The sequence below is a fragment of the Callithrix jacchus genome, chromosome 1 (assembly GCF_049354715.1).
Source record: "Callithrix jacchus isolate 240 chromosome 1, calJac240_pri, whole genome shotgun sequence".
NCBI classification, from domain to species: Eukaryota; Metazoa; Chordata; class Mammalia; order Primates; family Cebidae; genus Callithrix; species Callithrix jacchus.
Window position 1 is genome coordinate 193,890,546 of NC_133502.1, and position 15,421 is coordinate 193,905,966.

Genomic DNA, 15,421 nt, shown 5'->3' on the forward strand with positions numbered 1-15,421 from the left:
AAGTATCATTCATTTCCTGGGCTGTTCCGGAACTTCAGAGAGACCGGGACACAGGAGGGTGTCTTTGCCACTCACCCCTGCCTCATGGGCTGACTGCGAACTGCATGACCTGAAGAGGGGTGTGACTGCCACCCTCTACCTTGCTGGTGCCCCAAGCCACCTCTGCTCCTTGATTCTGCTGCCGTTGTGAGCGAGGGCCCCAGCACCCTTAGGGACCCCAAACAATGGGGCTTCCCACAATGTCCTCCTCACCCTTTGTTGCCTTCTAAGCAGTCCTGGGGCTACCTCAGAAGAAAGAGAACTCACAGCTCACAGGGGCCTTCTCCTCCTCCTCCTCTTCCTCTTCTTCCCTGGGCAACTTCCTGAATTCGGAAAGGTCCGTCTGTAGTAGCTGGGAAACTGCTGTGTGGGCCAGAGCTGCAGCAAGTGGTGGTGGGGCCTTCCTAGGGATGAGGAGGGGAAAGTGAGGGGCAGCTCCCAGCAGGAGACCACACCTAGCACCCCTTCCCCAACCATCAGCCCATATGCTGAGGAGTCACAGCGAGCAGGGTGGCCCCTGTCCTCAGGGAGCTGGGACAGTAAGGTCATACAACAGCAGAGGCAGATGTGCAACCATCTGCTGAGGCACTGGACCAAACTTGGGGCTGGAGTTGGCAGGGAGGGGGCTGTTGACAGGTAAGCAAACTGCCTGACATCCATGCAGATGATGGTTCCCGGCCACAGGAGGGCAGAGGAATCACCCATGGCACTGGGGACCCTGGGGGATGAGGAGTGTTCTGAGTTGAATTGTGTCTGCCCAGAATTCATACCCTGAGGCCCTAACCCCCAGTACCTCAGAATGTAGCTAATTTGGAAACAAGGTCATTACAGATGGAATTAGTTAAGATGAGCTCATGCTGGAGCAGGCTGGGTCCCTACCCCAATGACTGATATCTCTATAAATAGGGGGAATTTGGACAGACACACACACAGGGAAAACGTCATGGGAACATGAAGCAGAGACCCAGGGGATGAGACTACAAGCCAGGGAACCCCAAGGGTTGCTCACATAGCACCAGAACGAGCCAGTTGTGTCAACATCCTGATCTCAAACGACAGCCTCCAGCATGAGGCACGCTTCTGTTGTTTAAGCTGCTGGGTCTGTGGTTATCTGTACAGCAGCTCCAGGCAACTGATCCTGGGGTGTGGGACCCGTGGGCACACTTGGCAGAGGCTGTGTGTGGTCCGCGAGGTCCCTGGGCAGATGGGGCCATGGGGGCCACTGGGGTGAGGGGCTGTGAGGACAGGTCAAGCTTTATGGTAACGGAAGCACTGCCGTTGGTTTGTGTTTTATTTATTTATTTTTAGAGACAGGGGCTTGCTCTGTCTCCCAGACTGAAATACAGCTGTGCAGTCATTGTTCATTGCAGCCTCAAACCCCTGGGCTCAAGAGATCCTCTCACCTCAGACTCCAGAGGAGTTAGGGCTGCAGGCATGCAGGCATGTCTAGCTAATCTGTAAAATTTTTGTACACGTGGGGTTTCACTGTGTTGTCCAGGCTGGTCTTGAACTCCTGCCCTCAAGTGATCCTCCCATCTCAGCCCCCCAAAGCCTTGGGATAATGGCATGAGCCACTGCGCTGGCCAACTTTGGTCTGTTCTAAAGAGGGACATGACATTATCAAATGGGGCTTTTAGGCCTCTCTGACCCTAAAAGGTCAGAGAGGTGTGGAGGGTGGGCTGGTGGAGAGTGATGACTGTCCAGAGGAAAGAGTCCAAGACCTGGGCTGGGCAGGGCTGTGGTGGCGAACAGGAGGGGACAGAGTCAAATAGTATAGAGGGAGGGGCAAGGACAGTGTCAAATTTTCTGTTCTGAGCAACTAGGAGGCTCGTGGTAGAGTTAATTACCCCAATGGGGATGGAGCAGGGCCAGGCAGGGGATGGGCAGTGGGCTCTGTTTCCATGGAGACTCTTGGGTTCCACGGAGGTCAAGAGGCTTGAGGGACTGCAAGAACACGGCAGGAGATGGAGCTGTGGAATGAATGAGGATGGGGGGCTGGTCCCACAGGGCCAGAGCATGGCTAACAATGTGGGGATGACCCAAGGATGGCCTTCTGGGGGCCACGAAGGAACGGTTCTAAGAAGTGAGACTGGGTCACTGCTTTCAACATCACAGAACAGAGCTCAGGAGTCGAGGAGGTGTAGATGGGTGGAAAGGGAGGTCATAGCAGGCTGAAAGCAAACCGATGGGAGGAAATGTTAACCTTGAGTTAGCATCTTTTAGCAGGCAGGCAGTGCAGAAGAGAGACACGGGGCAGATCAGGGGAAGAAATTTAGGAGTAGGGACACTGAAGCCAGCTGTGGCTGAGGAGAGCAGTGGGAAGTGTCTGAACGGAGCCATCCATGAGTCTTCTGGGCAGAAGGGATGGATCCCTCAGTGGCCCTATGACCTCTATCATGCATTTTGACTCCTGGAATCTGCCTACCCTACCCAGTGGGGGCCCCAGGAGCTGGGTGACACACATTCACTCCTGTGTGCCTGTCCCTGAGAGTGGGGGCCAGGGGGTCATGCCTGGGGTGGTGAGGTGATTCAGCACTGGGCTGACATTCCCAGCTTTAACTGGAAGGCGAGGACCTTACAATAGCACGGGCTGACAGACAGGTCTTGTTCCATGGGGGCTGGGCGCCCGAGCTACTGATGGTCTGAGGAATCTACCGGGATGGATTCCTGAGTTTTTAAAATTAAAGGGTGACTCACAGAAGCCTCTGGAACTGTCTTTGAAAAACAACCAGCTAAGATATGAGAAATGAGTTCCTCTGCCATTTGGGGGTTTCCTGCCAACTGCTGGCTTTTCCTCTTGCGCAGTGGGAGGAGGGATGGCCGTTCCCCCTGGTCCTGGTGAGGTCAGGCCTCAGCTTCCTGCCCACCCACTGCTGCTGCTGGGGGCAGGGAAGCAGCTTCCGGCTGTGAGGACCCAGACAATGCCTGGCCAAAGCCACCAGTATCCCCTTCCTGGACACAGTTCCCGCCTCATCTCAGGGTTCTGACTGGGACACGCCCTAGAGGTCCTCAGCCCTGAGTTACTACACTGTGCAGATCCACCCTGATTCTGCAGGGCAGGCTCCTATACAAGGCAAGAAAATGCTCCAGGGACAAGCCAAGGTGTGTGCAAGACCCAGGTGCCTGAAAAACACTTGTCTCACTGACCTTGGGGTAGGGGCAGTTACAAGGGGTTTACAGTCTAGTGGCAGAGATGAAAACTACACTTGAATCATTAGTGTGTAGTATGCACTGCTCGGGGACCCAAATATGTGACAGGAGGCTGCAAACAAGACGGGAGACAAGAAGTAAATAGCCCCCTGCGGACTGGGTGTTCTGACTTCTGGACAGCCTCCAGAAGCATGCGTTTTACAATCTGTGAAAGAGCGTAGCGACCAAGATGCTCAAAGCCCCTCATGCCCAAGAGCCCCTCCTCAGGCTGGGGGATGGGAAACAGAGCTCCGAGGTGGAACTTGTGACTATGTGTGAGCACATGTGAGTGTGTGTGTGTGGACAGTCGGACTCAGTGTAGACAACATGTGAGGCTCAGACTCCAAGTGCTGACTACACCTATGCACATCCACACCTGTGTGTGAAAGAAGATGCTAGAAAAGAACAAAAATGACTTAAAAGATAAATCCAGTGAGACGGCAGGAAAATATAAGACCTTCAAATACTCCGCTTTACTCCACCATGTAGGGTGGGTTTCTGGGGGCTGAGGAGGCTCGGGAGCTCTGTGCCCCTCCTGCTTGCACCCATCACTAGGCAGCTCACAGAGCGGCCGCTCAAGAAGTCCTGCTGCTCCCTCATTAAACCCAAAACCCACTGCCTCCCCTGGACCCCTGGCACTGACCCCAACTTCAGCTTGGGGCCCTGCTGGGCAGGTCACCTGTGCTGCCTACTCACCCCTCAGCCATCCAGGCCCTCCCACCTTGGATCCTTCCCCAAGGCTCTGTTCTGTGCCCTTCCCCGCCGTCCAGGAACTGAAGGCTGATGTCGTCACCCTGTTGCTATGGCCTGTCTATCTTCCGCACCTGTGCCGCACGCAGATCCAGCAAATGCCTGGGCTCTGTTGTTCTCTGGGATGGCTTCTCTACCCAATTCTCAGATTGGAGCTGGCGCTGCTTGGCTCTGCCTGCTCACCTCACGCTTGGGCCAAGGTGCACCAACTCTTCTGTCCCAGGCCTGGGTTTTCATCTCAGGGCAGCGATGGCCCCCCGCCACCTCCGCAAAGGCCCACTGGCTGTAGAACTCCCTGGTCTGGACTCCCCCGCTCCTTGCCGAGTGCCATCTGATCCTCTAGAGAAGGCAGAATGTGGGGCCTTCCCTCACTTCCTGTCCTGTTGGGCCCACTCTGCTCCACCACTAGGGGCTGATTCACTTTGTGCCACATCTCTAAAATATTTCCCCAGAACAAGCCAATAACAGCCTTTGCACATGCCACAACCCCATGGAATGTGGTCACCAGGCGTTTCCTCCTGAGCTCTGGGCGGCTGTGGGGGATGCTGGGTGGCATGGCCCTTGCATGTGGCTGACACTCAGCAACGTTTGTGCCCATAGTGCACAGGGAGAGCGCAGGTCATTGACTCTGCTGGGGCCTGGGGTCAAGGAAATTAGGCCCTTGATGGGTGTCAGGAACAGTGTTGCTTTGCTGCAAGCGGCAAAGGAAGTGCAGGCTTGGAGGATACTGAGGCAGCTGCTAAGTTCGGAGGCTCTGTCAGAGGGAGTTATGGCCGAGGGCCTGTCACAGCTTCATCACAGAATGGTGATGCATGGACTGGGGACCATGGGCACATCCCCTCAGAGAGGGACTAGGTTCACAGAAACAGCACATGGCCCACCAGCTCTCTTGCCTCTATGAGCAGCCCCTGTGCCAGACAGAGAGCCTGACTCTAAGACCCTGTCTGAGCAGAGAGGGTTAGAGAAGAGACCTTGTCCTTCACCATCTCTCATGGGACAAATACTTGCAGAATAAATGAATAAATGAAGAGGGGGAGGGCATGGCAAGGAAGGGAACTCTGAGGTCAGCCTAGGAAACAGCTACACCATCTGCTGGTGGATACACTACTCTCTATCTTCCCCAAAATCTGCTAGCTGGTTGTGCCACTTCTCTGTGCCTCAGCTTCCTCACCTATGGAGTGGGGACAGCGCCAGCTACCTCTCAGATCATGGTGGCCAGGGTGCTATGTGGTCCTGGCACTCTTTGACTATAAGGCCTCAGGTCAGCCTCTTAATCTACCAACCTCTGCCTCCTTGTCCATCACATGGATCAGAAACAGGACTTACTGCTTATCACCTCTTATGCATTAAATTATGTTCCCCAAAAAGGTATGTGGAAGTCCTAGCCCACTGTGGCTCAGAATGTGATCTTATTTGGAGTTAATGTATTTGCAAATGTATTAGTTATGTTCATATGAGGTAACAGCGGCTGGGCACAGTGGCTCATGCCTGTAAACCCAGCATTTAGGGAGGCAGAAATGTGAGGATCCATGGAGCCCAGGAATTCGAGACCAGCCTGGGCAACATAGCGAGACCCCATTCTCCATGAAAAGAAAAAGAAATAAAAATGAGGTCACACTGTAGGAGGGCAGTCCTTGGTCCAAAATGTCCAGTGTCCTTACAAGGGGAGGAGCCACAGAGACACACAGCAGACAGGGAGGGGAGGTGTGAAGGCACAGACACACAGGGAGATGCTGCGTGCAAGAAGGCCAGCTAGGAGGGATAAATCTGTAAGCCAAGGACCTCCAGGAAGTCAAGGCCAGGCACTAACAGAAAGGCCTGGAGCAGACTCTCCCCTGCAGCCTTTGAGAGAGCATGGCCCAGCTGCCACCTTGATCTTAGACTCTGGCCTCCGGTCCTGTGAAGGAATAAGCTTCTGCTGCTTTAATAAGCGTCCAGTGTGTGGTGCCTTGCCACAACAGCCACAGGAAATCCACACAGTGCTGCCACAGGAATCTGGGGCTGTGGATCCCTGTGTGGGGCTGGATGTGTGGGGGCCTGATTGGCCCTGGCACCATGCGCTCACTCCCCATCCCCTTTGGGGGTACACAGGCCTACCTGCTGCCCAGAAAGCCCATGGCCAGCTCGGCCAGCTCGCCCTCCACCTCCTCCTGGCTGAGCACGGTTCCCGGGGCCTTCCACGGCAGGGGGTCCTCTGGGTTTAGCGGGGCTGGGAAGTCTTGCAGGAGTGTGTCCAGGAAGCCTGAGGTCTCCTCAGCTCCACTGGCCATCTGGCTGCTCTTTTGTGGGGCTCCAGAGGCCATGCCCAGAGCATCCCGGGGGCCTGCAGCTGGGCCAGGGCAAAAGGGTCTTCAGGCTTTACCCTAGGGAGAAATGTCACAGTCAGCAGAAATCAGGCAGCCATGGCACCAGCAATGTGAAGTACAGGTATGCAAGCACTGTGTGGCAGGTGCATGGCCTCATGGTTCAGGGCCATTATTAAGTGGAGGGACAACCCTGGCCACTGTCCTGACATGGGTCCAGGTGGGGACTTGTGGGCATCTAGAGATACAGCCTCAAGAGACAGTGCCAGGAGCAGCAGTTGGGTAGACATCTTTAAGTGACAGAGAAGGAAGACTGCTCCTGGCAGAGGGTGGCTGGCATGGCTAGAGATGAGCTGGACAGGGATGCTGGGGCCAGCCACTGAGGCAGGTGAGGGGGTTCAACCTGATCACAGGTCCTGAGCAGCCAGAAGGGCTCTGGGGTGAAGGAGTGAAGCCACCAGGTCTGTGAGCCTGGACGTGGTAACCAGATGCCAGGAAAGACACCTGCTGGGGCTCCAGCAGTGTTCGGGGAGGAAAGAGGAGGGTGAAGATGCAGGAGGGCTGGCCCAGGGTTGTTGTGGAGACAGGCCAGAGCGGGAGCAGGAAGGGATCCCCAGAGGCTGCTGGGGCCACCCGAGTGGTGGCCAGGAGAGAAGCAGAGGCTTAATCCCAGACAGACAGGAGGTGCTCTGAGACACCATCAAGCCTATTTAATACTCTCTAATAGGGGGAGGAAACTGTGAGCCTACAACGGCTCAGGCCTGCTAAGCCCTGGCTGGAGGAGAGGCACTGGGATGGTTCCAGGCACTGACCCCACTGTGGGGCACGTGGGCTCTTCTTCCCTAAGTCCTTAGGAATGCCCAGAGCTGACCACCCCTGTGAGTTGCCCCTAACATCCCATGAGCCAGGATAAGCCCCCATTTCACAGATGAGAACCCCAAGGCTTAGAGAGGGATAGTCCCTCACCTGAGGTGTCAGGAGGAAAGATGGAGCCAAAGAGGGATCCCAAAACCTGTGCCTTCACTCCCTCACCTGCTCCCCTCTCAACGGAAAGAGGCACATGGTGCCTCAGAGCCTCCTCCCTGGATGGCTCCAGCTCCTCTTCTTTCCTAACTCCTCAGAGCCGCCATAGTCACCTCCCCAGCCTGCCTGCCTCGCCTATACCCAAACAGCCCTCGAGTACCCTGCTTCCATGTTCTTTCCATTGCCCTGGGGGATTCACCTCCCAGCACCTGCTCAGCATGGGCTCTTCTCTTTTCCACCCCCTTTCCCAAGGGTGCCTGACCCCTCCGATCCTTCCCACAGTGGGGACACTATCTTTGGCTTCGTCACACACAGGCTGGGAAACTTTCTTCAACAAGTCCCTACACAGTAATAGATGAGATTGGATATAGAAAAAAGCAAAAAAGAAGTCCTACACAGTTGCTAACCTGGGGAGAAAAACTGCGTTCCTCTATGGTGATAAACGGACATGAAACTCCAAGAAACACCCCAAGTTCTAGTATGGATAATTTGGGGAAGTTACATAGCCCACCACCTTCATGAGGACTTCTAGGTTCTGAGAACTGAATGAAGAAGGCAAGGAGAATCTCCTAGAATCATCAGTTTTAGAATATCCACAGACTCTGCCTACAAACTTTGCTAAAAGACTGGCTTGTCGCAGGGGCTTGCGGTGCAGGATGGAGAGAGTGGGAAGTAAGACATGCAGGGAGCTCACAGCCCACAAAAGGGCTGTCCTTATCAGGAATTGCTAACTTGGAATAAGCCTTCTGGAAGCCTAAAGATAAAAGACACAAAAGAGAATGGGGTGGGCAGAGGGAAAGGTCCCAGCACCAAGTTAAATGTCTAATCAATGAGGGATTTGGAATGCAAGAGATGAGGGTGGTAAATTAACAAAACACAAAACCTCTCTCTTCTTTTAGAGGCAGGAATCAAAAAGTAATGTAAGTAGAAATATACAAATAATGTAGAAATAGGGATGCTTGTTACTGAAGGTTCTGGGTTCTGGGGATAGATTAAATTTATTGTCATGGTTCACATTTGCTCACAAGTACGAGTAAATTTAATGCAGCCCAAGTTACAAAAGGCAAACAAGTAAAAAGATAAAGAACATAAAACAACTGGTGAGACGCTGTAGCTCAGGTCTATAATTTCAGCACTTTGGGAGGATGAGGCAGGAGGAGTGTTTGAGGCCGGGAGTTCAAGATCAGCCTGGGCAACACAGTGAGATTGCCTCCCTCTCCGTCTCTACCAAAAAAGAAGAAAAAAAAAAAAAACATAAAGAAAAATCACTCTGAGAGCAACAGAGACATTGGCATTCAACTTACAAAAGGAAGACTGTAAGCCGGAGAAATGAGCAGAGGCTGGGAGCCCTAACCCTCATCAACCAGGAGGAGGCAAGGCCTGCCAGCCACACCCCACCAGAGTTGCAAGGCATGCAAAGATGGTGTACATGTCCCAGCAAGCTTGGCTGCCCTCAAGCACTGAAAGCGGCCAAGGCCCCCTCATCTGCCTGGCACTGCCCTGGTCCCTGGAGCTTCTGGGAGAGAAATGTGAACAATGCAGAGCTGCCCCCAGCAACCACCAGTGCCTGGGGCCTCCGCCCACTTCCTTGCAATTCCAAGTGATCTGGAGGCTCTGCCATCTCACCACAAATGAGCTCATGTAAATTTATGCGTAGGATTCAAGTGAGAGGACAGCCTGCTTCTCCCTAGAGCACAGAGATCCCACTGCCCACCCTGGAGAAACCCCTGCCCACAGTGTAAAGCCCCACTGTCAAGGGCAGAATTCAAGACCCTTCACTTCCATCCCACTTGCTGGTGATGCCTGCTGGACATTTTGGGATGCAGGTGCCTCCTTCTTGCCTCCTGATCTTGGGGTACTTTTTCCTGTGCCTGGAGCCCCTCCCCACAATTGGCTGGTTCCCTCAGGGAGGGCGGCCTCTCCTCTCTGCACTGCAGATCCTGATTCACTGTGGCCACCTCCCCACTCTCTCTGTGCCTCGTGCCCACTGTCTGCGCAGCCCTCAATGGTGTCTGTGCCATGCATGCTAAGTGGGGTCTGGGGGGGGCGTGATGATGTCTGTGTGTGAAGCTCTACCTGCATCTGTAGAGGAAACGGGCTGGCTTACCCTCAGAGCCTGCGCCAACTGCCTGCTCTTGCTAGAAAGGCAAGGTGTCCAGGGCCATCCTGCTTGCTGGGGACCAACCAATAACTCTTGTTTCTGCAGTACCAAACTAAGGCAAGGGGTGAGGAGAGAAACCAGGACACAGCTTTCCCTACCCGGAGCCCAGATGGTGAAAGGGCCAGGAATAATTTCCTTCCTTTTCCCAATAAGCTCCTGAATCTGATGCATATCATGGCACATCCCATAGGAGGGAGAAATTCCTCACCTACGGGGAACCAGAGGCAGCCCTGGGAGTGCCTGGAGGGGCAGGGGACAGTGCTGTGGCTCTGAGTTCTTTGAGGGATCCACTGTAGGAGATGGTATCAGGAAAGGTGTGGCCAGCGGCAAAACGCAGGGAGGAGGCAGGGCTGGAAGAGCACCAGAGGTGGCGGGGCCTGGTGCATGGCTGTCCTGAGCAGGGCACACTAGTGAAAGGCTTGGAAAGAGAGGGACATGTGCATGAGCCTGTGCAAGTCACCAAGAGCCTGGGGTGGGCATGGGAAGGACATTGGGCTCCCGCATCCCACCGCTGCCTGTCTGGACCAGTCTGGCCAAATGCAACTGGCAGCTGGTTCCTCCTAGATCAGGGTCCCTCTGCACACCAAAAGTGTGCTCACCCTCCTAGAACCTATCTGTTTAAGGTCTCACACAGGTGGAAAAGGGCAAAGCAAACCCATCAGGGGGCAACTGCAGGGATGGGGCTGATGGTGCTGCCAGCTGCCACTTGCTCCTGCTCCAAGCACTCTTTCTGGGATGGCCTTTAGCCTCCCAACAACCTCTTGTGGTTATCCCCACTTCACAGGGCAGGCTGTAGCAGAAAAGCTAAGGAACTTGCCCCAAGTCCCATAGTGGGGTTCATGCTGAGGAACCTGGCCTCTAACCGTGATGACACCTGGGAAATCATTCTGATTCCTTCTGTCCCTGACCTATCCCTCATAGGCCACCAAATCTGAACTTTGGCTCTCTCAAAGCTCCCCCTCCTATTTCTGCACCTCCCCACCCCAGGAAAGCCCCTCCCCTCCTTGCTTTGTGGTGTCATCTGGCACCCTCTTTCCATTTTGCCTCCCAAGATCTCTCAGATCCTTCCAGGCTTTGCTGAAATCTCCCCATCTTTGGATCCAAGATGCTCTTTCATGGCTCTATGGCATTTTTGCCCACATCTGACTTGTAAAAATTTTCTTTTTTTTTTTTTTAAAGTTTAAAATACTTATTTTCCTCTAGTACACCAGTTTTGACTCTTAAGCTCAACGAATGCAGGATTTAACAACTGCTGTTTTTTAGCAGATATAGAAAAAATACTTGTTGAGTCTTGCTTAACTGCAGAACCGGAGTAAGGAAAAAACCCCAGCAATCCCTAGAAAAGGAAACTGCATCACTATGGTGTAACCAAAGTATCATATTCACTGTTAACTTTATATATATATATTTTTGAGGCCAAGTCTTGCTCTGTCACCCAGGCTGGAGTGCAGTGGTGCAATCTTGGCTCACTGCAACCTCCGCCTCCTGGGTTCAAGTGATTCTCCTGCCTCAGCCTCCTTAGTAGCTGGAATTACAGGCACCCGTCACCACACTCAGCCAAAGTTTTTGTATTTTTAGTAGAGATGGGGTTTCACCATGTTGGCCAGGCTGGTCTCGAACTCCTGACCTCAGGTGATCCACCAGCCTTAGCCTTCTAACGTGCTGGGATTATAGGCATGAGCCATGACACCCAGCCAACTTTTTTTTCTACCAAAGGAGATTCTAATGTCTTTATTCATAACTATTGAGAATAGTTAGATGTAAATCCTTCTAGATTTTTCCTACATATATAAATCTATTGTTGCAAAATATACATATTATGTATCCTTTTAATCATTTGTAAGTGTACTGTTCCATGGCATTAAGCAGTCACACTGTTGTACAATGACCACTTATTTTATTTTATTTTTTTGAGATGGAGTTTCGCTCTTGTTACCCAGGCTGGAGTGCAATGGTGTGATCTCGGCTCACCACAACCTCCGCCTCCTGGGTTCAAGCAATTCTCCTGCCTCAGCCTCCCGAGTAGCTGGGATTACAGGCGCGCGGCACCACACACAGCTAATTTTTGTATTTTTAGTGGAGACGGGGTTTCACCATGTTGACCAGGATGGTCTCGATCTCTTGACCTCGTGATCCATCTGCCTCGGCCTCCCAAAGTGCTGGGATTACAGGCGTGAGCCAGCGCGCCTGGCCACAATGACCACTTCGTTCTATAGGCCTGACTTTCTCGATATACTGTAAGCTCCCTACGGTCCGGGAGCCCATGCTGGCCCTTTGTGTACAGCTGGTAAGTGTGGTGGCAGAGGGAAGAGTCACTGGCGGGTGGCATGGGCTAAGAAAGCTACATCACCCAGTGGGCAGCAGTGCCAGGTCTTAAAAGACTTGGTTAGCTTCAGGTGGTTTTTGAGACAGATTTTCGCTCTTGTTGCCCGGGCTGGAGTGCAATGGTGCAATCTCAGCTCACTGCAACATCTGCCTCCTGGGTTCAAGGGCTTCTCCTGCTTCCATTTCCTGAGTAGCTGGGATTATGGGCATGTGCCAATCATGTCCAGCTAATTTTTGTTTTTTTAGTAGAGATGGGGTTTTGAAAAGCTGGTCAGGCTGGTCTTGAACTCCTGACCTCTGGTGATCCACCCACCTCAGTCTCCCAAAGTGCTGGGATTAAAGAGGTGAGCCACGGCGCCCGGCCTTCAGGCCATAGCTCAAGGAATTCCACAAATGAACTTGTGTGGAGGTTCATGGCTTTCAAAAAGGCATTCATTTTGTTTGCCTCTCAAACTATGCTGAGAAGTACGTACTGTCTGGCTACCGTGCAGATGAAGAAATAGATTTTAGGAGGGCAAGCACCCGTTTAAGGTCTCACACAGGTGGGAAACAGCAGAGCGAACTCAATCAAGGTCTCTGGATGCCTGGTGCCTCTGGCACTTCCACCTCGCCCCCCAGAAGGAAAAGAGCGAAATGTGACAACAGAAGTGACTGGAGATGACCTCAGAGTGCTGGTCGGCCCCACTCTCGATACCCCGGGGTGAGAGCACAGCTAGGCCCAATAAACTTGTCCCGGGGAATGCCACCACGACATGTGTGACTCAGTCAGTCTCTCAGGCTGGAAGGCTTCGAAGGAGCCCCCACCAAGCAGTGGGCCTCACTGTGCCTCAAGCTCCGAGCTGAAATCCCTGCGGTCGGAGCCAGTTCTTCCTGTTGCACAGACAGGTTCAGGGGCTTGCCTGACCAAACCCAGGGGCAATGTGCTTGGCCTCTGTGGCCAAGCCCGGGCCCCTCGGGCAGAGACTGGGCCCCTAGAAGGTATGGGGACTGGGGGGGTATGGGCAACGTGCCAATCCAGGGGCTTCTGGGGGTTGGGGAGAGGCCAAATCTTGGAAAATGGGGCGCGTCGCCCCTCAGCACCCCATTCTGCCTCACAGCCCTCGGTCCCTACCAGGCCCTCGGCTCGGCCACACCCCCTCCGACCCCCAGTTGTGCCCCCTTGGTTCCCCAGGCCCCCAACTCCCAGCCTCGGGTTCCTCAGGTCCGCAGCGGCCCCTCTCGCCCCTCAGCCGCCAGTACTGCAACCCCGCACCCTCTGGGTGCCCCATGTGAGCCTCGTCTCGGCCTCCTTAGCCTTCTGATTCCGCCCCTTCGGTTCCTCGATCCCATTTCACCCCTGTGCGCCTTGGGCGCTCGCCTGACCCTCGCCCCAGCCCCGTCAGCCCTCCAATTCCGTCCCCCTGGCCTCCTCACCCTAGGTCTCCGCGGGTCTCGACAGCCTGCTCACCGCTCAGCGTCCCGCAATCTGCTCCCGGTCGGCCCCGCCCACTTCCCGTCCCCGGCCGCCGCGGGCGCCGCGCAAGCGCAGTCAAGCCTTCAAACTAGCCGGGGGGGTGGGGCTCTGCTGCCCCCTGGCGGCCGCGCGGACCGTAACTGCGGCCCCTTCGTGGTAGGCGAACAGCGACTCCATCTCGGCTCTGGACCCGCTCCACTCCCCGCGCTCTTGCTTCTGTTTTGTAGCTTTGGGTGGGCGGCTGGATGGGGAAAGCAATCTCTATCTCACAGCGCCCAGAAATTAAGCAACTTGTGCCACCAACATCTGGTACGTCGCAGAGCAGGGATGCAAATGCAGACTGCCTAGGCAGGCTCATCCATCGGGGAAGGAGGTACAGTCCCGGGCCCATTCATTAGGGGTTGTTTCCACAAAAATTGAGGCTTAAAGCTACACAGATTTGTTATCTTTCCATTCTGGAGGTCAGAAAGCCACTTTGTCTCAGTGGGCGAAGATCCAGGAGTCGGCAGAATGCGTTCCTTTCTAAGGACTGTAAGGGAGAAACTTCCCCTGCCTTTTCCAGCTCCTAAGGGCTGCCCACATACCTTTTGGCCCCTTCCTCCAGCCTCAAAATCAGCAATGACCAGTTGAGCCCTTCTCACACTGCCACCTCCGGTTCCCTCCTCTGCTTCCCTCTGCTACTTCTAAAGACCTTCCTGATGCCATTGGGCCTGCCCAGACAATCCAGGATCCTCTCTCTACTTTAAATCAGTTGATCAGAAACCTCAATTCCCCTTTCCCAGGTAATTTTTTTTTTGAGACCAGGCTGCAGTGCAGTGGCATAACCTGGGCTCACTGCAACCTCTATCTCCTGGGTTCAAGTGATTCTCCTGCCTCAGCCTCCCAAGTAGCTGGGACTACAGGCACATACCGGGACACCGGGCTAATTTTTTTTGTATTTTTTAGTAGAGACAGCATTTCACAATGATGGTTAGGCTGGTCTCAAACTCCTGACCTTAAATGATCCACCTGCCTTGGCCTCCCAAAGTGTTGGGATTACAAGAGTGAGCCACTGCATCTGGTCTGCCATGTAATCTAACACAGGCACAGGTATAGGACATGAACATCTCTAAAGGGCCATTTTTCTGCCACTACAGAGGCTTATGAAAAAGAAAATATTCTTTTTCTCTCTTTTTAGAGATAAGGTCCTTCTCTGGTGCCCACACTGGAGTGCAGTGGCATGATCATAGCTCACTGAAGCCTCAAACTCCTGGGCTGAAGTGACCCTCCTCTTCTGCCTCAGCCTCCCCAGTGTCTGGGACCACAGGCAAGCACCACCATGCCCAGCTGATTAAACAAATTTTGTAGAGACAGAGTCTCACTATATTGCCCAGGCTGCTCTTCAACTCTTGGGCTCAAGTGATCCTCCTGCCTCAGCCTGCCAAAGTGCTGGGGTAACAAGTATGAATCATCACACCTGGCCAAAATACTTTATTTTAAAGGCAGAAGAAAGAAACCTTTAAGTCAAAAAAAAGATTTAATATTACATAATATTATATTCATCTTTATACCAATGCAGTTGTAAACTATATATATATATTTTTTGAGATAGAGTCTCACTCTGTGTCCCAGGCTAGAGTGCAGTGGTGTGATCTCGGCTCACTGCAACCTCTGCCTACCGGGTTCAAGTGATTCTTCTGCCTCAGCCTCTGGAGTAGCTGAGACTACAGGGGTGTGCCAACATGCCTGGCTAACTTCTTTGTATTTTTTTTTGATATCTGAAAGCAAGTTTTTAAGGATGTGGAGACTTCTTTGTATTTTTAATAGAGACAAGGCTTCACCATATTTGCCAGGCTGGTCTCGAACGCCTAATCTCATGATCCACCTGCCTTGGCCTCCCAAAGTGCTAGGATTATAGGCGTGAACCACTGCGCCCATCCAATTTGTTTTAAATGGAGAATGGGGCACCCAGATCTTACTGTGGCTCTGCCCACCTGACCTTCAGGCCCATAGGCCTGTGTCCTTGCCAGGAATGAATATCTCTGGGACGCTTCTCTAACAGAAGAGTTTCAGTGGGTGAGACCAGGAACCTGGAGAACTAGCAGCTGGGTTGTTAGAAAGGAAACCATTTGGGGTGGGGTTGGGCTGCAAGGCAAGAGGTGTCTGGGCATGGAAAGCAGGGCTGGGGTGGAGGGTCCT

General features: G+C 53.4%; 1 protein-coding gene across 3 annotated transcripts in view; it reads right to left on the bottom strand.

The window, feature by feature from the left end:
- PPM1F (protein phosphatase, Mg2+/Mn2+ dependent 1F) overlaps positions 1–13,261 on the bottom strand; it is a 33,457-nt gene extending 20,196 nt beyond the window's left edge. The window contains exons 1-3 of one of the 3 annotated variants that reach the window (XM_054245507.2): positions 13,204–13,261; positions 6,076–6,341; positions 307–443 (exon numbers count right to left, since the gene is read on the bottom strand). In XM_054245507.2, coding sequence (XP_054101482.1) covers positions 307–443; positions 6,076–6,281 — 343 coding nt within the window. In that variant the 5' untranslated portion in view covers positions 6,282–6,341; positions 13,204–13,261. Of the gene's footprint in view, positions 1–252; positions 444–6,075; positions 6,342–13,203 lie in introns of all 3 variants that reach the window. The other 2 variants (XM_078335980.1, XM_054245511.2) reach the window with 2 other exon arrangements.
- Between the last annotated feature and the right edge of the window lie 2,160 nt (positions 13,262–15,421).